A 27,527-nucleotide genomic window follows, 5' to 3' on the forward strand; every position below is an offset into this window, starting at 1 on the left:
GAACAATGAAATGTACCTAGAAAACGTAGTTTGCCCTAGGTTTACCACGGAGGTTGGTACTCTATAGATAAAACTCAAAATGGCGTCCCGTTCAAAGATGGCTATCCCCATTATATCCCAACCAAGAGAATTTCAGTAATATGTAGGTGGTATCTAATATCACACTATATCATATATATACACACTTGAATTAATAGGAAGGAAGAGATCCCTACAGCAACAACCAAAAAAATTATAGCATACGTAGCTACCAACCACAACAAACATATAGATTGTCCATTATTGTCAATAGCGCTCTAAACATTCATAGAAGAACATATAAAGTGATTAATAATACTCATCAGTCCACATGAAGTGCCTCCTAACACATGATTTTTTTTTTTGGGACATCAAGTTTGGAAGGTATAATTATGTCTGTATAGTATGATTTGTGAACCTTAAGGTATTGTGAACACATAATATATTGTATCAAGGAGTACTTTCTAGTCTATATGTCCTCCTATTAAGTACAGCAATACTGATTGATTCCAGGATATATGGGACTTTTTATTTTGACCAAGGATGCATGGCTCAGAGTAACTCTCTAAAGACATGCCTCCAGAGAATCCTGTAACCAATGCCCCCTTGGTAAAGGCCATAAAAATGAACATAGTGCAGCAGGACATGTGCTGCCAAGACTGCTAGCCTATGAGCGCAGAACAATCTATTAGTGATCGTTCAGGGGTCATTATGTCTAAACGGTGATTAAATGACTGGCGGTTATTTAATGCTGCAGAGCAAACAATTGTAAACCCAGCTGAAAGGGAACCTGTCACCAGGAATAATGCTGTTAACCTTCAGATTAACCGCATATTTGCAGGTCAACAGTGTTATTCCTGGTGACAGGTTCCCTTTAAGATGCCCAAAGTTAGAATCAGGACATCTGCTCTTACTCTATGCCGTTTTAGATCGGTCAGCATAAACCTGGTGTCAGATTATCTTTAATAAATGCTATGCCATTTGTATTATGAGATCTGGTGACAAATCTATTTAATGCGGTTGTCCAGACTTTACACAAAAGTCTGCAAGTCACTATGTGATTGTAGACTTGAGAATCTTCAGTGTGCAGCGTGCGCTGTGATGATTCTCTGGTGCTGGCGGCAAGGCCAAGTGGTCATATGACCCCCAAATATGTGATATGCATACTCCCGGCCACATTCAGACTAGAATTGCACTGATAATAAAGATGATATATGAGCTCAATATTGCGCTATATGAGGATTCGCAAGTCTTTAGTCACACACAGCAACTGTAGACTTGTGAAAAGCCTGAAGAACCCCTTAAAGGAAGACCAATATGAACCCACAGAAATAATTTTGTAAAAGCGTCACATTAAATGGAAAACTAACATAATAAAAATGTGTTTTTCCATATGAACTGCTACTTACACCAAGAATCTTTCTCTGACAGCGGGCACAATCCGGTGCAAAGAACTTCTCATAGCATATTTCACAATACAGGGAACCTTTCTCCTGAACAAATCCCATCTCGGCCATGCTCATCTTGCAGTGAGCACAATTAAATTCCTCTGGATGCCAGGATTTCCCCAATGCCAACAAAAATGGACCTCTGGTATAAAATAGATGAAGAGAAAAAAAAAAACACATTAAAAATATCATATAAATAGTTTTCAAGTATGTATCTACAGTTTTCTAGAGTATGAAAGCAAATTTTGGTGGACCCTTTGTACTCAAATTTGAGATCATCTACGGCTTAAGCATGCATGCTTGGTTGTTTTGTTCCGATGTGCCGAGGTTTAATGGCTCAGTTCACGTTAACTAGTACCCGCCGAGGTTTAACCCCTTCACCCCCAAGGGTGGTTTGCACGTTCATGACCGGGCCAATTTTTACAATTCTGACCACTGTACCTTTATGAGGTCATAACTCTGGAACGCTTCCATGGATCCCGGTGATTCTGACATTGTTTTCTCGTGACATATTGTACTTCATGTTAGTGGTAAAATTTCATTCAAATAACTTGCGTTTATTTGTGAGAAAAACGGAAATTTGGTGAAAAGTTTGAAAATTTCGCAATTTTCCAACTTTGAATTTTTATGCCCTTAAATCACAGAGATACAGCACACAAAAAACTTGGTAACTAACATTTCCCACATGTTTACTTTACATCAGCACAATTTTGGAACCAAAATTTTTTTTTGTTAGGAAGTTATAAGGGTTCAAAGTTGACCAGCGATTTCTCATTTTTACAACATCATTTTATTTTTAGGACCACATCACATTTGAGGTCACTTTGAGGGGTCTATATGATAGAAAATAACCAAAAGTGACACCATTCTAAAAACCGCACCCCTTAAGGTGCTCAAAACCACATTCAAGAAGTTTATTAACCCTTTAGGTGCGTCACAGGAATTTTTTTGAATATTTAAAAAAAAAATGAACATCTAACTTTTTTTCACAAAAAAAATACTTCAGGTTCAATTTTTTTTATTTTACCAAGGGTAACAGGAGAAGTTATTGTGCAATTTGTCCTGAGTACGCTGCTACCTGATATGTGGGGGGGAACGACTGTTTCGGCGCATGGCAGAGCTCAGAATGGAAGGAGCGCCGTTTGACTTTTTCAATGCAAAATTGGCTGGAATTCAGATCGGACGCCATGTCACGTTTGGAGAGTCCCTGATGTACCTAAACAGTGGAAACCCCCTACAAGTGACCCCATTTTGGAAACTAGACCCCCCAAGGAACTTATCTAGATATGTGGTGAGAACTTTGAACCCCCAAGGGCTTCACAGAAGTTTATAACATAAAGCCGTACAATTAAAAAATCATATTTTTTCCACGAAAATGATCTTTTCACCCTCAATTCTTATTTTTCCAAGGGTAACAGGACCCTAAAAGTTATTGTGCAATTTGTCCTGAGTACGCTGATACCCCACATGTGGGGGTAAACCACTATTTGGGCGCATGGCATAGCTCGGAAGGGAAGCAGCGCCATTTGACGTTTTTGGCTGGAATTGAGACACCATGTCGCAATTGGAAAACCCCTGATGTACCTAAACAGTGGAAACCCCCCCCACAAATGACACCATTTTGTAAACTAGACCCCCCAAGGAACTTATCTAGATGTGAGGTGAGCACTTTGAACCCCCAAAGGCTTCACAGAAGTTTATAATGCCAGGGCATGAAAATAAAAAAATCGTATTTTTTCCACAAACATGATCAATTAGTCCCCAATTTTTTCATTTTCCCAAGGGTAACAGGAGAAATTGGACCCCAAAAGTTGTTGTCAAATTTGTCATGAGTACGCCGACACCACATATGTGGGAGAAAACTACTGTATGGACACACGTCAGGGCTCGGAAGGGAAGTAGTGACGTTTTGGAATGCAGACTTTGATGGAATGGTCTGCGGGTGTCATGTTGCCTTTGGAGAGCCCCTAATGTACCTAAACAGTGGAAACCACCACAAATGACCCCATTTTGGAAACGAGACCCCCTAAGGAACTTATCTAGATGTGTGGTGAGCACTGTGAACCCCCAAGGGCTTCACAGAAGTTTATAATGCCCGGGCATGAAAATAAAAAAATCGTATTATTTCCACAAACATGATCAATTAGTCCCCAATTTTTTTATTTTCCCAAGGGTAACAGGAGAAATTGGACCCCAAAAGTTGTTGTCCAATTTGTCATGAGTACGCTGACACCCCATATGTGGGAGAAAACTACTGTATGGACACACGTCGGGGCTCGGAAGGGAAGCAGTGACATTTTGGAATGCAGACTTTGATGGAATGGTCTGCGGGTGTCATGTGCGTTTGGAGAGCCCCTGATGTACCTAAACTATTGAAACTCCCCACAAGTGACCCCATTTTCGACACTAGGCCCCCCACGGAACTTATCTAGATATGTGGTGAGAACTTTGAACCCCCAAGTGCTTCACAGAAGTTTATAACGCTCGGGCGTGAAAATAAAAAAATCATTTTTTTCCACAAAAATGATATTTTTGCCCCCAATTTTTTATTTTCCTAAGGGTAACAGGAGAAATTGGACCCCAAAAAATTGTTTTCCAATTTGACCTGAGTAGGCTGATGCCCTACATGTGGGGGTAAAACACTGTTTGGGCGCATGGCAGAGCTTGGAAGGGAAGGAGCACCATTTGACTTTTTCAACTCAGAATTGGCTGGAATTGAGATCAGACGCCATGTTGCATTTGGAGAGCACCTGATGTGCCCAAACAGTGGAAACCCCCAATTCTAACTCCAACCCGAACCCCAACACACCCCTAACCCTAATCTCAGCCCTAACCCTACCCCTAACCCTAACTCTAGCCCTAACCCAAATGGAAATAAATACATTTTTTTATTTTATTATTTTTCCCTAACTAAGGGGGTGATAACGGGGGGTTTGATTTACTATTTATGGCGGGTTTTATGTTTGGCGGCTGTCACACGCTAAAAGACGCTTTTTATTGTAAAAATAGTTTTTGCATCACCACATATTGAGAGCTCTAATTTTTCCGTATTTTGACCCACCGAGTCATGTGAGGTCTTATTTTTTTGCGGGACGAGTTGACGTTTTTATTGGTACCATTTTCGGGCACGTGACATTTTTTGATCGCTTTTTATTCCGATTTTTGGGACGCAGAATGAACAAAAACCAGCGTTTCATTAATTTCTTTTGGGGGGGTGCGTTTACACCGTTCCGCGTGCGATAAAATTGATAAAGCGGTTTTATTCTTCGGGTCAGTATGCTTACAGAGATACCATATTTAGGTCGTTTTTTTATGTTTTGTCGGTTTTATGCAATGAAAACTTTTAAATAAAAAATAATTATTTTTGCATCGCTTTATTCTGCGAGCTATAACTTTTTTATTTTTTTGCGGATGATGCTGTGTGGCGGCTCGTTTTTTGCGGGACAAGATGACGTTTTCAGCGGTACCATGGATATTTATATGCGTCTTTTTGATCGCGCGTTATTACACTTTTTGTTTGGCGGTATGATAATAAATCATTATTTTTTGCTTCGTTTTTTATTTTTATTTTTTAAGGGCTTCGCTAAAGGGGTTAACTAATGGGACAGTTTTATAGGGTGGGTCATTACGGACGCGGCGATACCTAATATGTGTACTTTTATTGTTTTTTTGTTTTTTTTATTTCTAAAAAATGGATTTATTTGGGGGAATATTTTTTTTTTTCTAATTTATTTGGCGATTTTTTTTAATTTATTTTAACACTTTATTTTTTTTTTTTACTTTATTAAATAGTCCCAGGTGGGACATCACTGTCCTGTGACAGATCGCTGATTTGTCACATCACAGATCACTGTGACAGATCAGCAATCTGTCATAGGCACTGCAGAAGGCTTCCTCATGCCTGCGCTTTGCAGGCACTGAGGAAGCCAGTTTCCTGCAGGCCCCCGTCGCCATCTTGGATTCGGGGGCCTGCTGGAAAGGAGCCCCCGGCAGCAGCGCTGCACATTGCGCTGCCGTGGGGGGCTCAGGGAAGCAAGGAGGGAGCCCCCTCCCTGCCGATGCTTCCCTTTAACCCCCGGTACACCGCGATCATGTTTGACCGCGGTGTGCAAGGGGTTAACGTGTCGGGGGCGGTCCGTGACCGCCCCTGACACATTGTGCTGGGGCACACGTTGGCGCCGCTGATCGCGGTAGACGTACTATCCCGTCCATGGGCATAGGGGCCCGGGTCCCATGGACGGGATAGTACGTCTCATGTCAGGAAGGGGTTAATGGCTCAGTTCACGTTAGCTAGTACTCGCTGAGGTTTAATGGCTCAGTTCACGTTAGCTAGTACTCGCTGAGGTTTAATGGCTCAGTTCACGTTCGCTAGTACCCACCAGGGCTGTGGAGTCGGAGTCGTGGAGTCGGTGCTCATTTTGGTGGAGTTGGAGTCGGTATAAAATGGACCGACTCCTAAAATATATAATAAATTGGGTACAGTAGTTCAATGCAGAATGTGCTGAATATTTTTTCATAGGAATTTGGGAAAGTTATGAAATGTCCTATAAATGACTGTTCTACTTCTGATCTAAGGCTACAATCACACACAGTGTTTTTCGAGTATACGTTTTTCAGTTGCAAAAGCAGATCAGCTTTTAAAAAACGGCATCACCTGAAAGGTTTTTGAGCTCATAGCTAATGTTTTCAATAGCAAAAGCAGATTAGAAATCTGCTCTACATATCCATTTATCCATATCTGTCTATCCATATCATATCTGTACCAAAAATAATGAAAGCCGGATACCACACAGACTTTTTTTTTTTTTTTTTTTTAAGCACCAGTGAGGTACACCTCATAGCTGCCCAAAAGGACGCCCAGGACAGGCATTGCTAGTCTTCAGTAACACATCAACATCAATTGATAGACTGCATTCACCACCACATCTTCATAAGGTGCAGGCTTTATTTTCAAGTGTAGGGGTGTGCACTATGAGGTTCTGCATCAGCTGAGGTGTACAGTATGAAATTCTGCAGAACAGGCACTACGTCCATAGTGTGAATGTAGCATATATATACACACATATATACATACATGCATGCATGCATGCATACATACACACAGTACAGGCCAAAAGTTTGGACACACCTTCTCAATCAAAGCGTTTTCTTTATTTTCATGACTATGAAAATTGTAGATTCACTCTGAAGGCATCAAAACTATGAATTAACACATGTGGAATTATATAATTAATAAAAAAGTGTGAAACAACTGAAAATACTGTATGTCTTACTGTATATTCTAGGTTCTTCAAAGTAGCCACCTTTTGCTTTGATTTCTGCTTTGCACATTCTTGGCATTCTCTTGATGAGCTTCAAGAGGTAGTCACCGGAAATGGTTTTCACTTCACAGGTGTGCCCTGTCAGGTTTAATAAGTGGGATTTCTTGACTTATAAATGAGGTTGGGACCATCAGTTGTGTTGTGCAGAAGTCTGGTGGATACACAGGTGATAGTCCTGCTGAATAGACTGTTAGAATTTATATTATGGCAAGAAAAAAGCAGCTGAGTAAAGAAAAATGAGTGGCCATCATTACTTTAAGAAATGAAGGTCAGTCAGTCCGAAAAATTGGGAAAATTTTGAAAGTGTCCCCAAGTGCAGTGGCAAAAAACATCAAGCGTTACAAAGAAACTGGCTCACATGAGGACCACCCCAGGAAAGGAAGACCAAGAGTCACCTCTGCTGCGGAGGATAAGTTGATCCGAGTCACCAGCCTCAGAAATCGCAGGTTAACAGCAGCTCAGATTAGAGACCAGGTCAATGCCACACAAAGTTCTAGGAGCAGACACATCTCTACAACAACTGTTAAAGAGGAGACTTTGTGCAGCAGGCCTTCATGGTAAAATAGCTGCTAGGAAACCACTGCTAAGGACAGGCAACAAGTAGAAGAGACTTGTTTGGGCTAAAGAACACAAGGAATGGACATTAGACCAGTGGAAATCTGTGCTTTGGTCTGATGAGTCCAAATTTGAGATCTTTGGTTCCAACCACCATGTCTTTGTGCGACGCAGAAAAGGTGAACGGATGAACTCTACATGCCTGGTTCCCACCGTAAAGCATGGAGGAGGTGTGATGGTGTGGGGGTGCTTTGCTGGTGACACTGTTGGGGATTTATTAAAAATTGAAGGCATACTGAACCAGCATGGCTACCACAGCATCTTGCAGCGGCATGCTATTCCATCCGGTTTGTGTTTTGTTGGACCATCATTTATTTTTCAACAGGACAATGACCTCAAACACACCTCCAGGCTGTGTAAGGGCTATTTGACCAAGGAGAGTGATGGGGTGCTACGCCAGATGACCTGGCCTCCACAGACACCAGACCTGAATCCAATCGAGATGGTTTGGGGTGAGCTGGACCGCAGAGTGAAGGCAAAAGGGCCAACAAGTGCTAAGCATCACTGGGAATTCCTTCAAGACTGTTGGAAGACCATTTCCGGTGACTACCTCTTGAAACTCATCAAGAGAATGCCAAGAGTGTGCAAAGCAGTAATCAAAGCAAAAGGTGGCTACTTTGAAGAACCTAGAATATAAAACATATTTTCAGTTGTTTCACACTTTTTTGTTATAATTCCACATGTGTTAATTCATTGTTTTGATGCCTTCAGAGTGAATCTACAATTTTCATAGTCATGAAAATAAAGAAAACTCTTTGAATGAGAAGGTGTGTCCAAACTTTGGTCTGTACCATATGTAATCGATATTATACAGTGTATTACATATTTACAATTTATTAGTTTTTTGTGTTCTAAAGTTGTATTCCAATAAATAGATATTATGTTCTATCTAAATATCTTGATTATTGGATCATAGAAATGAATAAATGTCTGATGTTCACATTGTACTACAATAAATTTTTCACTTAAATATAAGCAATATATGTGGGAGTCGGAGTCGTGGAGTCGATGTAAGGGAAAATGAGGAGTCGGATTCGGAGTCGCAGGTTTGGCTTACCGACTCCACAGCCCTTGTACCCACCGAGGTTTAATGGCTCAGTTCACGTTAGCTAGTACCCACTGAGGTTTTATGGCTCAGTTCACGTTCGCTTGTACTCACTCAGATACTTTGAAGGGGCTTTCAAGGAAAACACAATCATAACCAATTCTCAGGGCATCACTGATAGGTCGATGGGTGGAGTTCCAACATCTGAAGCCCACCCAATCATGAGTTTAGCCTCATGAGTGTATAATGCCAGGCACGGCTGTATGTATCATTAAAGCACTGCTATTCCTAGGTAAACATCGGAGGGGCTTTGGCACCGCTTTATAACGTCTGTTAAAGACACCCACCACCAACTCTCCAAAGCTAATTTGTAAAAGAGTAATAAATACAAATGACAATTGCAGTATTTCCAATTAATTAAAACAATATTTCTCAGAATAAAAATCACCTTGGTCTGAGAGAGTAATGAAAACTGTGTGACCTAACTTGATATCTTCCATCCTCCATACAAGCACCTTCATACACTAACGTCCCTCAGCCATGTACAGCCGAAACAATAGCAGTCCTTATGTACAACAAAGTGCTCTCTTCTCTCAGTGTCAGCACAGCCTAATTTAACGGAATCATTAACAAAGGAGTGACACTAAAGAAGACAAGTTTTCCTGTTCCAGACAGGATTGAGTTTCCATCTGTATTAAAAAGAAAGGCACCGCTACTTATAAAATGGAACATGGAGAGCGTGGAAATGCCACAGAAGGCATATCAGAGGAAAAGTAGGATACAAAAGGGAAAAAAAAGGTTCCTGCAACAGAATCCAGCACAATGATGGCTCTCTAAAGATTACAATGCTGACATTCTCTGGTCAGAGTACCAGGTTCAACTCCAGGTGAATAAGGGATTATGTAGAAGTCAGAATAATCAGAATCCTGCTCTATATCACCCAGCCACAAATAAGGTCAGAACACATGTTGGATGACAAATGTAAACCCTAGTAATAGAATGCAGAAGCTTGGAGTATTTCTATGGTGCATGATGTTCTCAGTGAGAGCAGTCTAGTAGAGACATCAATATGGGCACTCAGTTATTCATTATCAAACCACTCTGTTCATTACTGTAGATGCATAAAGGAGTAATAAAAGCAAGTGTTGTGCTACAAGAGTGACATTGTTCCTTTTTGGCAGCTGGACCAGGGTCCTGCAAATTTCCTCCGCCAGCACTCAAACAGTGTCATCCTCAGTGCCTCTTCTGATTACTAGGCCCCCATAAAGTCATTATGTCATAGCATGACCACATCATAACATTGTGGATTCCTACTAATCACGTTATCAACGTGGACACCGAACGTAGTCCTGTAAATCATTTTTTCCAACTAACAAAAGTACACAAAATGGCAAAAGCATGCACATCTTGGTCATTTGAGTCCTAGAGGTGGTCTTGGTAATATGCATAACCTTAGGCAGGGTCAATACTAAAAACATTAACTATGCATTTCAAATTGAATTTGAAGAATTTCCATCTTTAATAAAGTAAGCGTTCTTCACAGTAAAAAGCAACTCAGCCTGCTGAGTGGTCTACCACTTAAACCAGTCATGGCAATACAAATACCAGATATTTAGAAACAATACCAAACATCTCTCGTGCTTTTCTCACATTGCTAACTCAGAGAGCTGCATGGAAATTAGATTTCTTACATGGAGAGATGTGATGCCAAGAAGTTAGAGGCTGCCATTTTAGGTTTCATCTTCCAACACACTTAGGAAGCCAATTAACCTTTCAGTATATTTTTTGTAATGTGGGAGGAAACCATCAAAAAAAGTGGAGGAACACACAAACTCCATGCATGTTTCCCTAGGTCAGATCTAAGCTTAGCGCTGCAAGTCAACAATTCTAACACCTGCGCCACTATGGTGCCCATAAAAACGAGTAGGCATTTATCACACGTCCTATGGTAGTTGTCCAACAGGCTGAAATTAAGGAGGACATTGCCTACAATTGTGTTGCACCCATTTTATGACTTAAAGAAGATATTCAGATATTTTATTGTTGGTGCATACTGCAGCACAGACCATTATAAAAAGTAATATAGAAGTTTGGTGTATACTAGTCTTAGCTGATGCACCTTGTTTTTCTGGGCTGTCTGCCATCTTGATTTTTACTTCCATTTTGATTATGGTTTCCCTAATGCAGACTACATTTCCCATGATGACATTCTCCTCATAATTATCATGTTCCCATCAAAATTTTGCCAGTGATAGATCCATGACAGTGCTAATGTATATAGTAAAAGCTTAGTGCATCCTGTCTTCAGACTGCCTTACCCAAATATCACTGTTCTCTTATATAAAACATATATAAGAGGCCAGATTTATAGAACTGCCTAAAAAGGAAAACTGCCTTTACTGCTCATAACAGTCAAATAGCAGCTTTTATTTCTCAAGAGCACGAAACAAAATGAAAAATACTTTATGGTTGGATGAAAAACATGAAAAAAGCAGCCATACCTCCCAATACCTGGTCACGGTACTAATACACTGCAGGACACAGCAGACCCCCCATGATAAAAGGCGGAGGTAACAAGTAGTGCTGGGCGAACCCGAACAGTAAAGTTCGGGGTCCATTCCAAACATCTAGTGTCTGTGCACGGACCCTGAGCACTAACTTCTCCAGGATGTTGCTTTTTTAAGTTATTGAAATAAATTTAAAAAAAAAAAAAAAAAAAAAAAACCCAGCGTGGGGTCCTCCCATGTTTGAGAAACCATCCAAGCTAAAGAAAACAGCTGGGGGCTGATATTCTCAGACTGGGACGGGGCCATGGATATTTATCCTCCCCAGCCTAAAATAGCAGCCTGCAGCTGCCCCAATTCTGGCACTTTGCCAAGCTCTTCTGTTGTGAGTTCATTTTCTGGTCTACCAGTTGTGAGTTCTCCTTCCAGGCTCCCTCTGGTGGTTACAGGAGGTAGTGAGGCTGATTTAATCAGTAGATATCTGCCACATGATAATGAGGATGACGATTGGACCTCAGGAATCTCAGATTGGATTTAAGACAGCCGACGCCCTACTCTGGTCCTGGTGATTCCTTCTGCTTGTCAGGTCTTGGTTCTCAGCTCTGTTCCAGTCAGCTCAAGCTAAGTTTTTCTGCTAATGTTCACACTTGATTTTGTTGTTCTATTCAGTTTTTTGTGTGGTCAGCCAGCCCCGGCTGGGGCTGTGCTGAATTTCCACTCTTATTTATCTGTATTTGCCAATTTGCTTTTTGTCCCTTATTAGATTGGCCTCTTTTTGCGCTGTCTTAGAATATTTCAGAGTGCTGATATAGTGGGAGAAGTCTAGTGACTTCAGGGTTAATTTTGTTATCAGAATTGTTGGACATAGGGTTTTGGGCAGATTGCAGACAGTGTCTTTCCTTTCCTCTCCTTTCTAGTTAGTCTGGGCCCCATCGTTTGCTCAGCCTATTTTCCTGCCTGTGTTTGTGTTTTCATCTTGTTTCACCGTCAATACAGGTGTGGGGGCTGTCTATTCCTTTGGGTTCTGCTCTGGAGCAGTTAGTTTTCCCCTTTTCTTGCTTTAGGCTTATTTAGTCCTCCGGCTGTGACGAGGCATCTAGGTTCATCGTAGGTACGCTCCACGGCTGCTCCTAGTTGTGTGGTTAGGATCAGGGATCTGCATAGTTACCAACCTCTCTGGTTTTTCTGGGCTTAGCTTGTTTAGGTTTTTTCCTCCTCGGTGACCCATTCATAACACTCTTCCCATTTGCGCTGGTGTGATGGCAAGTGGGGTAACAGGTTTGGAGTTGATGTCAGTTGTTTTATGGCCGCTTACATCAAGCCCAAACAAAGGTTAGTAATGGAGAGGGCTTGATATCAACGGCCATAAAACAGCTGACAACCCCAAACCTAATACCCCACTTACCACTGAACCAGAGCAAGTCTGAATAGTAGGGCTTTGCAACATAATTGGTGCATCTAATAGTTGCACCTTTTCTGGGGCGGCTGTGGGCTAATATTTTTAGGCTGGGGAGTCCCAATATCCATGTCCCCTTCCCAATCTTGAGAATAACAGCCCCCAGCTGCTGCTTTAGATTCACTGGATGTCAAAAATAGGGGTGACCCCCATGCTGTTTATTTAAATTATTTATTTAAACCATTAAAAAAAAAAAAAAAAAAAAAAATGGTGTGGTACCCCTCTATTTTTGAAAACCAGCTATGATAAAGCTGACAGCTAAGGGCAGGAGCCCACAACTGTTGATTTTGCCTGCGCTGGTTATCAAAAATAGAAAAGACCTTGCGTCGTTCTTTTACCGCTGGCTGAAGAATTCTCATCAGCCTTGCCTGCTCTGGCTGCTATTAGCGAGAGCAGGTGTAGGATGATCAGAGTAGCACTCATCAGCTGACGTCTGTGACCGACAGTGACCTCTTTACCGCTAGTCACAGCTGCTAGCTCACATGCTGTCATCTGTATGACAGAGTGGGAGCTGCAGCGCTCTGACAGGTGGTACCGAACTTGCCGCCGATCAGAGCCCATGTTTGCCGGGCTGTCACACAGGTGACAGTGTGGCAAACAATGGATGTTTGGGCCCTACATTCATCTGAATAGGGTCCAGGTACTCTTCTGGCACCCGAACCTAACTTGTTTTAAAATGATTGGCCACAGCCGAACATCCACAGATTCGCCTATCACTAAGTAACAAGTACAAAATAGTGGTGAACAACCACTCATACACTTATCATCCATAGGGATAATGATTAATGTTATAGGTTACATGAATAAGGTTTGTATAAGGTGCTAGTCATACAGATATGTGTAGTGTACCATGTCACTTTTAAGCCCGGATGACAGAGTGTCTAAGTGGATATTCAGGCCTTTTATTAAGGAGGCCTGCTACATCATTTTATACATTAGTATTGCGACCAGGTATTGGTAAATATGCCTGCTTTAGCTCTTATGTCTTTGGGACTTCAATTCATTTTTAGTGAATTGTGTATTACTGACTGCTATGAGGAGCAATTTAACTTTTATAACTTTTCATAAATCTTTACCAATATCTTTAGCTGCATGGGAGGACATACAGATAGTCAGGGATGGTGGAGCTGGGTAGGAAGGAGCCTGAGAGTTGCCAGGAGGGATGTGACAGGTTCAGAGACTGACTTCTTGTCTACACAATAGGACATATACCGGACTGTTTGTCAGTCTTCATTACAGGAAGCTGGGTCATGTGAGCTGAAGAGGGGAAATGTACAGTATATGACTGAGATGGGATGAAATAAATTACACACTGAAATACTGAAGGTGTCTATGCATTATAAGTGCAAAAATTGCACTGTTTTAAATAGATAGGTTGGAGGAAGGTTCAAAGTGACGTCTTGTCTCTTTTCCAATCTATGTCGCTGACGGCTAAAATGTCAAATATCTCCCGCAAGTTTCGTTCCTACTTATTACTCATCATTCTCAATGAATCACGCAGTAAAAGGTATAATGTGACAAGAGCGAACACTCAGTTAAATCACCTACACTGCAGTAGAATTTCAGTGAGGGCTCCTTGTCAGTAATCTAAAGACACAATAAATATTTAATAAATGAAAAAGTCAAAAATGAATAATTCACTGTGCTAAGAAACAAAGGACTGTTATCTAAGCAATCATGTCTGGCTGGGTATTCTGTTGAGTAAGGCATCCATGTCCTGGATGTATTTTGGCTTTAAAACAGGTGTTCTGAATGGTCACTTGATACAACTGCCCGCTTTACTTCAAGGTATCCCAGCCTGCAAGGGCATGAACTGTAATTGCATGAGGCAGCCAGCTGCAGCCATTTAAAATATGATATGAGGCAATCAAACATCACATTTTATACATTATAAAGCCGTAGAGAAGTTATACTCCTTGTTCAAATGCAAGAAAAATAGCAATACATTAAGGCGGGGGAGAGGTGGAGTATTGGCTTCATTAAAAAACACTTTGGTGGTTCTCGTTTAGAGACGCACTATAAATACCCAGTATAGTCACAAATTAATAAATCAGAGGTTGACAATGGCCAGAGTTTAGTAAGTACAGTCTACTTACTTGCAGAAATATTGCCATTTTTACGTATTGATCTTTTTTTTTTTTTACAAAAACATGACTAGAAAGTGGAGCCATAATCGGTGCAAATTTTGAAAGCTTCTTAGAAATAGACAACTATCATTAACAGAGTAACAGATATTAGGATGAGCGAATGTGCACATCACTCGGTCATGGTGCTAACCAAGTGTCTTCGGCGTGCTCGAAAAATATGTTCGAGAGCCGCAACACACGCAGGGATTGGCTGTTTTAACACGAGACCTGCAGCCGCGGGAAGTCAAACATTTTTTGAGGACGCCGAAGTCACTCGGTTAGCACACAGGCATGCTCAGATAACATCTTATCCAAGAATGCTTGCTCATCACGAAATCATCAATTGCTAAGAAGTCAATCTCCAAACATTTCGAGGTTTGCTCCATGTAGGTGTCTCTGACAGTGTTAATAGTGTCTTTCCCCATCGTACCAATCACAACAGCCGTAAAATGCACAATGCAGTCAATGTGATTTAACACGTGCAACTAAGATATACAAGTGTTGCCTCTTATTTTTCTACTCCTTTTTTTTTTCCTAAAAACGGCACAAGTAGTGGTGAGTTATTGGTATGTTATCAGCAGTTGTCCCAATTACGGTATGTCATTAATTCCTGAAATAGGAACATGATTAAAAATTTTGTAATTTAAGATCTGCAATAAAACTGTGAAAAAAAAGTGAACATTTAAAAAAATAAAATAAAAATAATAGTTTCTCTACCTAATAACGAGGTTACAGATGGCACACATTGGGGTACGTGTCCCTGCAGGTATGTGCTCTGCTCTTTGGAAGAGTGTGTCCTGATCATCCACTGGAGGTGGGGCAAAGGGCTTGGTACTGGCTGCTGGTTTCGCTGTCGATGGTGCATTAGTAACCCTTCCAATTGATGGGCCTGAAGGAAAAACAAAATAAAATAAAATTGTAGCATACTTTTTAACACAATATTACTGCATGTTAATTAGCAAATAATTGTGGCGGATTGGAAAAAACTATAATCCAACTTCCTAACAACCTATTTATAAACGTGCAATTCCATTCACACTTGGGCTCTTAATTAGGCCTCATTCATAAGTCAGTGTTTATACACGGAAGTGATGAAAAGGTACCGGCGCCAATCAGCGTTGTGCATCATAGGGCTAGGCGTCATCCCGTGACCAGCTCTTATCCAACTCACACAGGCAAGGGAAGACTCCAATCAGATTCGGTTTATTTCCACACATAGCAACAGGTGGATTAAAATTAGAGAGATTCTAAATAAACACTGGCCGATATTAAAAACAGATCCGATTCTTGGTGATGCACTCCCTGCTAGACCGTTAATGACTGCACGGAGGAGCAGCAACTTAAGGGACATGCTAGTGAAGAGCCACTATGTGGCGAAACCTTCTTTCCCTTTTAATACGGGCAGGCCAATTCAGGGCTGTTTTCCGGGCGGCTCTTGTTTGGCCTGTCGCAATTTGGTGCGTACCAAAGACTTTAGTACGTCTGATGGTACCAGAACTTTCCAGATTAGGGAATATATTTCGTGTAGCAGTGATTATGTAATTTACTATGCAACATGTCCCTGTAAGCGGATTTATATAGGACTAACATCTACAGAACTGCGTGTTCGTATTAGGGAACACACAAGGGACATTGGGGCGGCCCGGACTGTGGCAGATGTGGCGTCCTTAAAGACCATTCCACGCCATTTCAGGCTATGCCATTCCTGTGACTCGGATCTCCTCAAAATTAAAGGGATTGACCGCATACATGGCGGTATTAGAGGAGGTGATTTGAAGCGTAGGTTGGCACAGCTTGAATGTAAATGGCTCATCAGGTTAAACACCATGACCCCTTCTGGTCTTAACGAAAAATTGAGCTTTTCATCATTTTTATGATGTAAAACACGTTTTTGTGTATGCGTTTCTGCTTTTCTTTAGCTTGCAATGTGTTTCGTCTGTTTGTTCACAGGATTTTTAACACACTTTTAATTTGTGTCTTTGTGTTTTTAAGTTTTCTTTTTTAATTAGCGGATGTCATCTCAGCATTCTCCTGCGCCCCTTTGAATACTTGTATATAACAAGGCTCTTCTGATATTTAAACGGACACCCTCCTTGAAGAATTTCCTGCTTTTTCTATTTGGATGGAATATTCATCTGTCCTAGTTATGCACAAATTGGTTTGAGCTTTTTAAGAATCTTTTGGACAAAAATTTGTATTATGTGATTTATGACCCTGCAACGATGTCTATATTTTGTATTGGTTAATTTATCTGCATCACTTTTTGTACATCTTTCTGTTACTCAGAAGGAAGACATGATTTGTTATCCTTGTAAATGCATACTGGGTCGCTTTAAACGCTGCGGGAAGTGTGTGCCGACAGCCGTCCTTCAGTGCGAGTCGCCGATGACGTCTTCAAGAGGCGGATGTTGTTGTGTGATGGATGGAATAAATTATTCCCCACCCACCGCCCCTTGACGTCGGACGTGACGTCTCGCTGTGGATGTCCCGCCTTCACACCCTCTGGAGACGCAGGGTCTGATCCATCAATCATGATGACCTCACCACAGGATGTGACGTCGCGTCTGCATAACTCCGCCCTCTTGTATCAGCGCTATACATGGGACACAGCGCATAGCGCTTATCTGCGCGTGCTATGACATATTATATTGCACTGGTGGCGCAGGGCGTGATGCGCTGTCTGGCGCGGTACGTGATGTCCGTTTCTGGGTGGTCTAGACATGATGCACACATGCATTACAGCTGCAGTTTGCTCATTCATTGGTGGTCACTTTTTGTTCTGGGGGATTTAAGGATGGCGTGTTTAACACAATGTGCACTGCCCCCCCGAGGAAGCCACAGCGAAACGCGCATTAGGGCACCTGCGCTTTGGTAACACATCCATTATGGGTAAGCACCACTGAGGTTTTATTGTGGAATAGGATTCTTTATATCTGGGCTATGTTGTTCCCTAAAGGGCACATTTTGTGAGTCATTATATAAGCCACAAAGCACCCCTTTTTTTCATGGCCTATATTTGAGCCTTTACACTCTAAACGTTACTCCCCTACTCCTCATCTGTGCTTTAATGGACATACACCTTGAATTACTTTATTTGCTTATTCAGGATATGATTCACTATGCACTTTTGCTGTAATATTTATATGCATATCATGAGTAGACAATTTGTCAATCCATAATTATGGTGTTTACCATTGCATATATGGCTACGAAGCTGCCCGCCTGTTCTGGTACTATTTATATTTTATGACTTGTGAACTATTATTGGTGATTTTGTATTGTGAAATAAAGATATTGATTATTTATCTTGGTTTCTTATGACATATGATTGAGTATTATGAATTTCTCTAGGACTCTAAATGACTCTCTGGTAGTACTTATTTGTTTGATTCAGTATTCTTGAGAGTATCTTTTCAATAAGGAATATGTATCGAATAACCCAATTTTTCCTAGATGCATTTCTAAGGGGTTGTTCAGTAGTGGCTAAAACCTTTAATATTAGTAAATAAAAAACAAACTAAAAAAAAAAAAAAAAAAAAAGATATTCTATAGTTTTTTTCTTTCAGCAATATATCTTAAAGAAAGAAATGAAAACTAATGGGGCGTTTGCCTGTACAAATGTGTTTGCATGTGCAGCACTAACAACATTCTCTAAGGAGGTCCAAGAGCACCTGTGCCATGTAGGAATGTCACCTATGTATGTGTTGTTATAGTGTATTTGTACATGGATGGTTTTATAGTATCTTACTTTTTCTGAATTTGTAACGAAAGTTATAAAATCACCTTTACTCATTTCAAATTTAGAATATGAGACATTTTGTGCCAAATACTTTAAATAATATTTTCTTCAGAAAAAAAAAAAAGATCAAGTAATTCAAACATGGATTTTTGTCAGTACTCACCGTAAAATCCTTTTCTCCGAGACGCTAATTGGGGGACACAGGTACTGTAGGTGTATGCTACTGCCGCCTGGAGGCTGACACTAAGTGAACAAAAAAGGTTAGTTCCTCCTCCGCCACATACACCCTCGCCCCGATTGTGGGCGGAACTCAGTTTAGTGCAACAGCAGTAGGAGAACACAAAACAAATCAGCCTTGATGCAGAATACAATCTGTCTGGAAAAGGCCCACCCTAATCTCAACAAAAAATAATTTTAAATAAGCAAGAGCTAACTTGGCTAACAGGGTGGGTGCTGTGTCCCCCAATGAGCGTCTCGGAGAAAAGGATTTTACGGTGAGTACTCACAAAAATCCATGTTTTTCCTTCGTCTCATTGGGGGACACAGGTACTGTGGGACGTCCTAAAGCAGTCCCTGAGTGGGAGATTGACTCACCGATCCAAGCCACATGCACTTCTTGTCTAAAGGTGCGCCACTGCTGCTTGGAGAACTCTTCTACCCAGGCTCGCATCTGCCGAAGCCAGAGTATGCACACTGTAATGTTTAGAAAATGTGTGCAGGCTGGACCAGGTCGCTGCCTTGCATACCTGCTCCGCCGAAGCCTGGTGCCGAAGCGCCCACTGCCCGAGTAGAATGCGCCCCGGTCCCTGCTGGAATCAGAGTGCCTATAATACGGTAGGCCTCTTGAATAGTTAGACGGATCCAACTGGCTATGGTCGACTTTGAGGCTCAGAGTCCCTTCCTGCGCCCTTCGGGGAGCACGAACAGCATATCCGTCTGGAGAAAAGGTGCCGTCCGCAACACGTACCTTCTGAGTGCTCTGACTAGGTCTAATGTGTGAAGCGCTTTTTCCACATGATGTACCGGCGCTGGACAAAATGAAGGCAAGACGATATCCTCATTAATGTGAAATGAGGACACGACCTTCGACAGAAAGGGGGGAGCTGGCCATAGAACCACTTTATCCTTGAAAAAAATGAGAAACGGAGCTCGGCATGACAGGGCCGCCAACTCAGAGACCCGCCTAATGGAAGTAATGGCTACCAAGAATACCACCTTCCTGGAAAGGTAAGACAACGAAACTTCTCGTAATGGCTCAAACGCAGCTTCCTGCAGGACACTCAGGACCAGGTTAAGGTCCCAGGAGTCTAGGGGTGCTCTATAGAGGGGTACCAAATGTGAGACCCCCTGGATAAAGGTCTTCACCTGCATATTAGTAGCGATTAGTAGGACAGACAAGGCAGATATCTGTCTCCTAAGGGAGCTCGGGGCCAACCCTGAGTCTAGGCCTGACTGAAGAAAAGCCAAGATGTTGGGAATAGAAAAAATTAGTGGAGCAACCCCGCGATTTCGACACCAACTAAAGAAGACCTTCCAAGTGTGATGATAAATCTTTGCCGAGGTAGGCTTCCGGGCGCTAACCATCGTAGTGACCACTTCCCGCCCAAACCCCGCCTGGGTCAGAATCCAAGATTCAACGACCATGCCGTCAAACACAGGGCCCGAGTTCGGGTGGCAGATCGGCCCCTGCGACAGTAAGTCTGGTCGTTCTGGCAGACACCATGGAACATCTGCAAGGAGCTGCACTAGATCCGCATACCATGCCCAACGGGGCCAGTCTGGGGCCAGCAGAATTGCTGGAACTCCCTCTGTTTTGATTTTCTTGATGACCCTCAGAAGTAGTGGTAGCGGGGGGAAACAAGTATGGAAGGCGAAACTGGTTCCATGGTAGAACCAACGCATCCACTGCAATCGCTCGCGGGTCCGGAGATCGAGCGACAAACGTGGGCACCTTGGCGTTCACCCTGGAGGCCATCAGATCCACATCCGGTGTTCCCCACTGTTGGCAAATCTGCTGGAAGACCTCGGGGTGCAGAGCCCATTCCCCGGACACGACACCCTGCCGGCTGAGGAAGTCCGCCGCCCAATTTTCCACACCCGGTATGTGGACTGCTGAAATTACCGAATGGTTCCTCTCAGCCCAGCGAAGTACGTGTTCTACTTCGCGCATGATTGCCCTGCTGCGGGTGCCCCCTTGATGATATACGTAAGCCACCGCCGTGGCGTTGTCCAATTGAATCTGGACAGGACGTCCTGCTAGAAAGTGCTGGAAATGTTGCAGCGCCAGCCGCACTGCTCATATCTCCAACAAGTTGATCTGGAGGCGTGCCTCCTGTTGTGACCATTGCCCCTGAGCGGTGTGGTGACAAAAAACTGCTCCCCTGCCGAGGAGGCTCGCGTCGGTTGTGACCACTAACCATTGATCTGTTGGGAAAGGCTTCCCTGAAGAAGGGAGGAACTGCTCGTCCACCACTGTAGTGAGTGTCTGACCTGAGAGGACAACCGGCACCGATGATTGAGCGTGAATGGGCTCTTATCCCAGACTGTCAAGAGAGCATGCTGCAGGGGGACGAAGATGAAATTGAGCAAACGGAATCGCTTCCATTGCCGCCACCATCTTCCCTAGCACCCTCATCCAGAACCGATTGGTGTGAGGGACTGGCTGCTGCAGTTTCCGGACTCCCTGCTGGAGCGCTAGAGCCTTGTCCTGAGGGAGAATTACCAACCCTCGGGAGGTGTCGAAAATCATCCCTAAGAAAGAAATCTTCTGGGCTGGGACAAGGGATGTTTTCTTCCTGTTGACCAACCATCCTAGGCGGGATAGGGTATCCAGCGCGATGCTGACATTCTCTTCGCATGCCCGAAATGACGGGCCTTTCACCAAGAGGTCGTCTAAGTACGGTAAGACAACTATGCCCCAAGAGTGTAGAACGGCCATGACGACTGCCATTACCTTTGTGAACACCCTGGGGGCGGTAGCCAGCCCGAAGGGCAGTGCTACAAACTGGAAATGCCAGCCATTGATGGCAAAACGTAGGAACTTCTGATGTGGAGGAAAAATAGGGATGTGCAGATAGGCATCCTGGACGTCTATCGAGGCCAAGTATTCCCCCTGCTCCATGGCCGCTATAACCGAATGGAGAGATTCCATTCGAAATTGTTTGATCCTGGTGAACCTGTTCAGGAGCTTTAGGTCCAGTACCGGCCTGACTGTCCCGTCCTTTTTGGGGACCGCGAACAGATTGGAGTAAAAACCCCGAGTCCTCTCGCACTCGGTACGGGAATAATGACTCCGTTGCGCTGGAGTACCTTGATGGCTCCCAGCAATGCCTCTGCCCGGGCTTCCACCTTGGGAAGCCGAGAAAGAAAAAATCGTTTTGGGGGATACTTGACAAATTCTATCTTGTACCCGGACGACACATTCTGCCACCCATGCGTCGCGTGCCACCGCGACCCAGACGTGGCGGAACCGAAGCAGACGGCCGCCCACCCTGTCAATTTCAGGTAACGGCTGCCCCGAGTCATTTAGCTGAGGATCTTTGGGATCTAGCTCCCCTCGACCTAGGCTGGCGAGCCCGCATCCTGCCCAGCGGGTTGGCTCTATACGTGACCTGTCGATCCTTGTCTTGGTTGTAGAAAACTGGAGCGGCGGAACTGGCCGCTGCCATCCATCCGGGGTTATGAAAAGCCCGAAACCACACCTGAGGCTGACGAAACGGCGGCTTGATTTTCTGCTGTGGAAGAAAACTGCTTTTTCCCCCTGTAGCATCAGATGAGTTGGTCTAATTTTTCCCCAAATAGGCAACTACCTTGATAAGGCAGGCAAGTCAAGGATTTTTTGGAAATTGAATCGGCCCACCACATCCTTAACCATAGAGCCCTCCTAATGGCGATTACATCAGCTGCCGCTAGTGCCGCGCAATTAGCAGCGTCTAAGGAAGCACTGATCAGGTAATCACCTGCCATCGCGATCTGACTAGCTACCTCTGATACCTCCGTCAGCAGGTCCCTATCCTGCAAGACTTTATTTTCATGATTCTGACCATGACATCATGGCCTTGGCTATCCATGTTGCTGCGAATGAGGGAGAGCGCTGAACCTGACGCCTCATACACCGAGCGGGCCAAACTCTATGAGCCGATCTGTGGGGTCTTTAATGGAATAAACACTAGGTACCGATAAAGATTTCACCACCACCAACAGGGATTCCGCCCATTTCTTACAGAGCTCCGGTGCAAACGGATACCTTGCTTCCAGTGTTTTCTGGCCCGAGAAACGCCTGTCCGGCCGCTACCTGTGACGCTGTACTATGTCCTCGAACTCTGGGTGAGTGCCAAATACTATGCGGTCGCTTGGCCCCCTTAAAGGACACCTTATGACCTGAGGCCAGAGAGACGTCATCCTCGATACCCAAAGTCTGATTGACAGCGTCAATGAGACTGTCAACCGTCTCCCGACACCCTGGCGCATCTAGGTCCAGGGGCTCATCTGCATCATAATCTGAACTCTGCTCGCTCACGGATAGTGGTGACGTTGAACGAGACGCTGCACTCACGGATGCCGAAGCACTGGATGGGCCTCGAGAAGCCGTGTGGGTTCTCTTCCTATGCGCCTGTCTAGAATGACTGCGACCCCTGCAGGCTGGAGGCTCTTGTGAGGCGGATGACCCCTCCCAGACAGGCGAGCCGCCATCTCTACCCCTATCTGGAGCCTGAAGGGTCTCGATCGCCCTTGTCAGAGAAGCAATAGACCGGGAAAGCGACAAGGCCCATTCCGGGGGATCCGGACCCCTGGGCTCTGTCGCAGGGGAGGGCTCCTGAGCGCGTTCGGAGTCACAGGCTTCACATAGTTTTTGGCTCTGCGCTCGTGGAAATCTAAACCCACAAGAAATGCATGCGGCATAAAGGAACGTGTGCGATTTACCTTTTCCGGACATAGTGCTGCCAGGTCTAATTGATATGAGAGTTGAGGGGAAGGGAGGAGGACAAAAAAACCACCTTTAATCGCCCGTAGCACCTCTAGGGTCGGGGTCACACTTATCCCGTTCTGAGTCCCCACGTGCTCCTGCCGCTGCCTCTGCGCTGCCCTGCGTTCTTTTCCTCTGGGCAGGCCGGGACGTTCCTCTCCCGGTCGCGGCCTACCCTGCAATAACGCCGGGGGCTCAATTTGTTCGGCGTCCGCCCTAGCCCAAAATGACATCACGCTGGGGGCTGGCCTTCCGCCCGCAGCCTAACACGGCTGAAGCAGCAGGCTAAATTTTGCATACTTGCCCGCCCCGCGGGAAGGGGGGGCCCAGCAGTGGCCCATGGGCCACTGTTTCAGTCCTTCGGCTGTCTCAGTCCACGGGCTAGACTGGAACAGCCAGAGGGCTGGATGTAGCCCACAGACCGCACTTAACATAGAGCTACCCTAAACCATCATCACACCATATTGCAGATTGATGATACTCCAAAAAACGGTCTTGAAATTCTAAATTCAATGTGGTCACTTTAAAATTTGTTGCTATGTGCAAATGAGCTACCAAAGATTGCAATCCTAGACAATGTAAGTGTCCCAAAAAGGCACTGTATAAATTGAAAACAAAGAGGGATGGATATGTGCCAAGACAAGATTAATCATGCAAATTATTAAAATTGACTTTAATACATTTATTAAAAACAATATACAGATACAAACAAACAAGGATTAAAATTGATGCTCACCCACCAATTTTAATTGTTTGTTTCATCAGGATTATCTGTAAAATTGGGCATTTCAGAATAGAGTCAAGAGCTTCAATCCCATCCCTCATGGCTTGATTGACATCTCCCCAGCAGCTGGAGGTAGGTGAAGTCTACCCACCGATCTAGACTAGACACTACCTATAACATATGACCATCTTCAGAGATAACCTATAGCTGTTAAAAAAAGATGTAATTGGTGCTTGTGATTGCAAATCTTAGAAGGCTTTTAAAGGGGTTTTGTCAATGTGATGAACGGGTAAAAATCTGTTTTTAAAAATCGTCTCGTTCAAGAACAGAGGTTTTTTAATTCTATATATCAACAGGGAAGTCCAGGAAAACAATTCCAGGAAAACATTGTGCAGGGAGGAGGACCACCACAGAGTGTCCGGGCCGGAACCAAGTGAACCGGCATCTGAGTTCCTAAGGAAACAGTACCCGGGGGACAGAGGAGGAGAGTGGACTGTTGAGTGTGACAGGACAGCAAGGGGAGGGGCGAGTATAAAAGGGGCAGGGAGCGCGCAGAAGAGGCAGTTGGTGATATGTCAGACACGGAGCAGGAGACGGAGGAGGCGTGAGAGAGCGGGAAGGACACTGACAGTTCAGAGAAGAGACCAGCAGCAGAGGGTAGCTACGTAGTGGCCCTCAGGAAAGAGGTACCGAGCTTACCGACAGGGGACTGTCTCTTCACCCCAATCCCGGGTTACGATCTGCCCCCGGTCATCCTCGGCCGTTACCGCTGAGCTTGAGCCCTTTGTGGCCTGTCCGCTCCCTCTCCCGGCTGCTGCCATTCCCCTTCAGCCCGTGGTTGCAGCCTGCCCGCTGCCACCCGCGGACGCTGCCGATTCACGTCAGCCCGTGGTTGCGGCCTGTCTATCACCGCACACAGCTGCCTTCACCCTGCTGCAGTCGGCAGTTGGGGCCTGTTCCTCGTCAACAGAGTCACTCTGCACACAGCCCCAGGCTGTGCGCGCGGCCAGTAAACCGCCACTCTTGAGCACTGCGACACAACCCTGCTTGGGGACAGGAGTCCCACTGAACTCGCTAAAAAGCGCAACCCAGCTGTTACAACAGGGGTTTACTCCATCTCAGGACTCCATCAGGGCCTGTTGTGCCCCATCTCCTCCTGGGTGGTGGGGCGCCCGAAGACTATTCCAAATCTTCAGCAGCTGGGCCCAGCGGCTGCTATGCCAAGGCAGCCTCAAAGACGCCACAGCAGCCTCATCAAAGATGCCAAAGCAGCTTCTTCAACAACGCAGCTTCCACAGAGGCGCTGAGGGACGTCAGGATGGATAAATGACATTACAGAGTATAAGGACCCGTAGACAGCCATACCGTGGCCCCATAGTAACCGGCCTCGGCCGGGTTAGTGGTGTTCTTTTCAAATAGTGTTTGGTTGTACAGAGTCCCTGCAAGGACAACTGTTGTTACCCCTTTTTGGTTGCTTAGTATAGCCCTAGCGGCTTTAAATTATAAAAAGTTTGCTTCTCAAAATTCAACCAGTCTCGCGTCTCGTCACTGCATCCTGCAAACCTGATGTTACCTACAATTGCATATATTCATATATTTTAGAAGTCCCTTTTAGGCCTAAATGTTTAAGACCACTCATGGATCTGACATAAATTGGCATTCTTTAGATGATCCAGAACAGCCATAATGAGAGCTACCATATCACGCACAATGAACATTTACAGAAAGCCAATAGTAGCTGTAATATGATTCATAGCAGTCAATATTTTGCCAACAAAGGAAGACATTTTTCTTTTCTTATTCTTGCAAAACATGCCAGTACATTAATAGTTCATATTGAAATTTTCATATTTATCCAGATTATGAAAGACTTCTAAATAGTGGTATCCGATCTATTAAATCAAAGCTTTTTCTAATACCTTGCTGACATATCCCTTGGACTTCTGCTAAGAAAAGAGATTCATATGAAACATATTGGATCACATAACCTCTTCCCTACATAGGACAGAACAGTACATCCTCAATTAAATGTTGGTTTATGGAGTGGGCCAATACCTGACTCAAACATCAGCAACTGGAGCTAACTTGAAACTATATTATTTCAAGCACTACTCCAGCAACTTTTCTTTCCCCGACAAAGTGGTATCACTAATAGAGATGGATGAACTTGAACGGTAAAGTTCGGCATCCATACCGAATATCTACTATTCGGGCACAGACACCGAACATGAACTTCACCAACAAGTCCGTGTTACTGTTAGAGTTCGGCCCCCCAAACACCGGTTGTTTCTTGCGCATTTGAATGATAGTGCGGAAAACACTGCTGCTGGTCGGCAGTAAAATCATTACCGCTGGTCAAACAGCCATGGTTCCCATGCTGTCAAATGACAGCTTGAGCCCAAAGCTGTGAATGGAGGTAAAAAGTTCCCCTCCAGTCACTGGTGTCAGCTAATGGGAACACTGCTCCCATCAGCCAACACCTGTTGCCACTAATAACAGCAAGAGCAGGAGCGGCTGATGAGAGTATTCATCGGTCAACGTCTGGTTCTAAATAAATAATTAAAAAAAAAAAATGGAGTGGGTTCCAATGTATTTTTGAAAACCAGCCAGGCAAAATTCACAGCTGGGGGCTGCAATCCTCTGTTGTTTGCCTTAGCACAGCTTATTAAGAATAGAGGGGTCCGTACTCCGATTTTTTAAATTATTTAAAAAAATAAAGGCGTGGAGTGCCCTCCCATTTTTGACAACCAGCCAAGCTAAAGCAGACAGCTGGAATTCTCAGGCTGAGAAGGGGCCATGGACATTGCCCCTCCAGTCTCGAAACAGGAACCTGCAGCCACCCAGAAAAGGCAAATTTATTAGATGCGCCACTTCTGGCGCTTTGTTCCACTCTTCCCACTTGTCCTGTGGCAAGTTTTTCTTCTTGATCATCTCACTCCATATGGATTTTTTTTTCTGTTTTATATAGTAAAGTGAATGGTATCAAAACTACAATTCGTCCTGTGGAAGAAAAAGCTCTTGTACAGGTACGTTTATGCTAAAGAAAAATAAAAAAATATGTATGGCTCTTAGAAGGAAATTAAAAAAACACAAAAATGCAAAAACAAAAAAAAATGTCCAAATCATGAAAGGGAAGAATTAAGTTTAACATGACAAAAGGTGTGGACAAAAATGCTGGGATTCTGGGTTCAAATCCTACCAATGACATCTGCAAGGAGTTTGTATGTTCTCCACGTGTTTGTATGGGTTTTCTCGCACATTCCAAAGATCTAATGATAGGGACTCTAGATTGTGAGCCCCATTGGGGACAGTGATGATCATGTCTGAAAAGCGTTGCAGAATATGACGACGCCATATAAGCGAGTAAAAATAAATATTAAATGGGAGTTGCACAGCAATATGGCAATGTGTTAGAAAAAGGTAAAACCAGGTGATCAATTGTTTATGGTACGTAACCGTTTCAGAATGAACAGGACTCACCTAGTGAATAGTTTTCCTGATAGATCAGTTAATAGCACGTTTGTCCAAACAAATATCAGGTTTCTCTTTACCATTTAATATTTAA

The 27,527-nt window shown here is 43.8% G+C and overlaps 1 protein-coding gene across 1 annotated transcript in view; it reads right to left on the reverse strand.

The window, feature by feature from the left end:
• Positions 1-27,527, reverse strand: part of LOC141101118 (PDZ and LIM domain protein 5-like) — a 90,760-nt gene that overhangs the window by 22,332 nt on the left and 40,901 nt on the right. The window contains exons 3-4 of the mRNA XM_073589945.1: positions 15,251-15,422; positions 1,428-1,608 (exon numbers count right to left, since the gene is read on the reverse strand). Of these exons, the coding sequence (XP_073446046.1) occupies positions 1,428-1,608; positions 15,251-15,422 (353 nt within the window). The remainder of the gene's footprint in view (positions 1-1,427; positions 1,609-15,250; positions 15,423-27,527) is intronic.

This window comes from Dendrobates tinctorius, unplaced genomic scaffold, assembly GCF_039654945.1.
Source record: "Dendrobates tinctorius isolate UK_male_01 unplaced genomic scaffold, ASM3965494v1 ptg000011l, whole genome shotgun sequence".
Classification (NCBI taxonomy): Eukaryota; Metazoa; Chordata; class Amphibia; order Anura; family Dendrobatidae; genus Dendrobates; species Dendrobates tinctorius.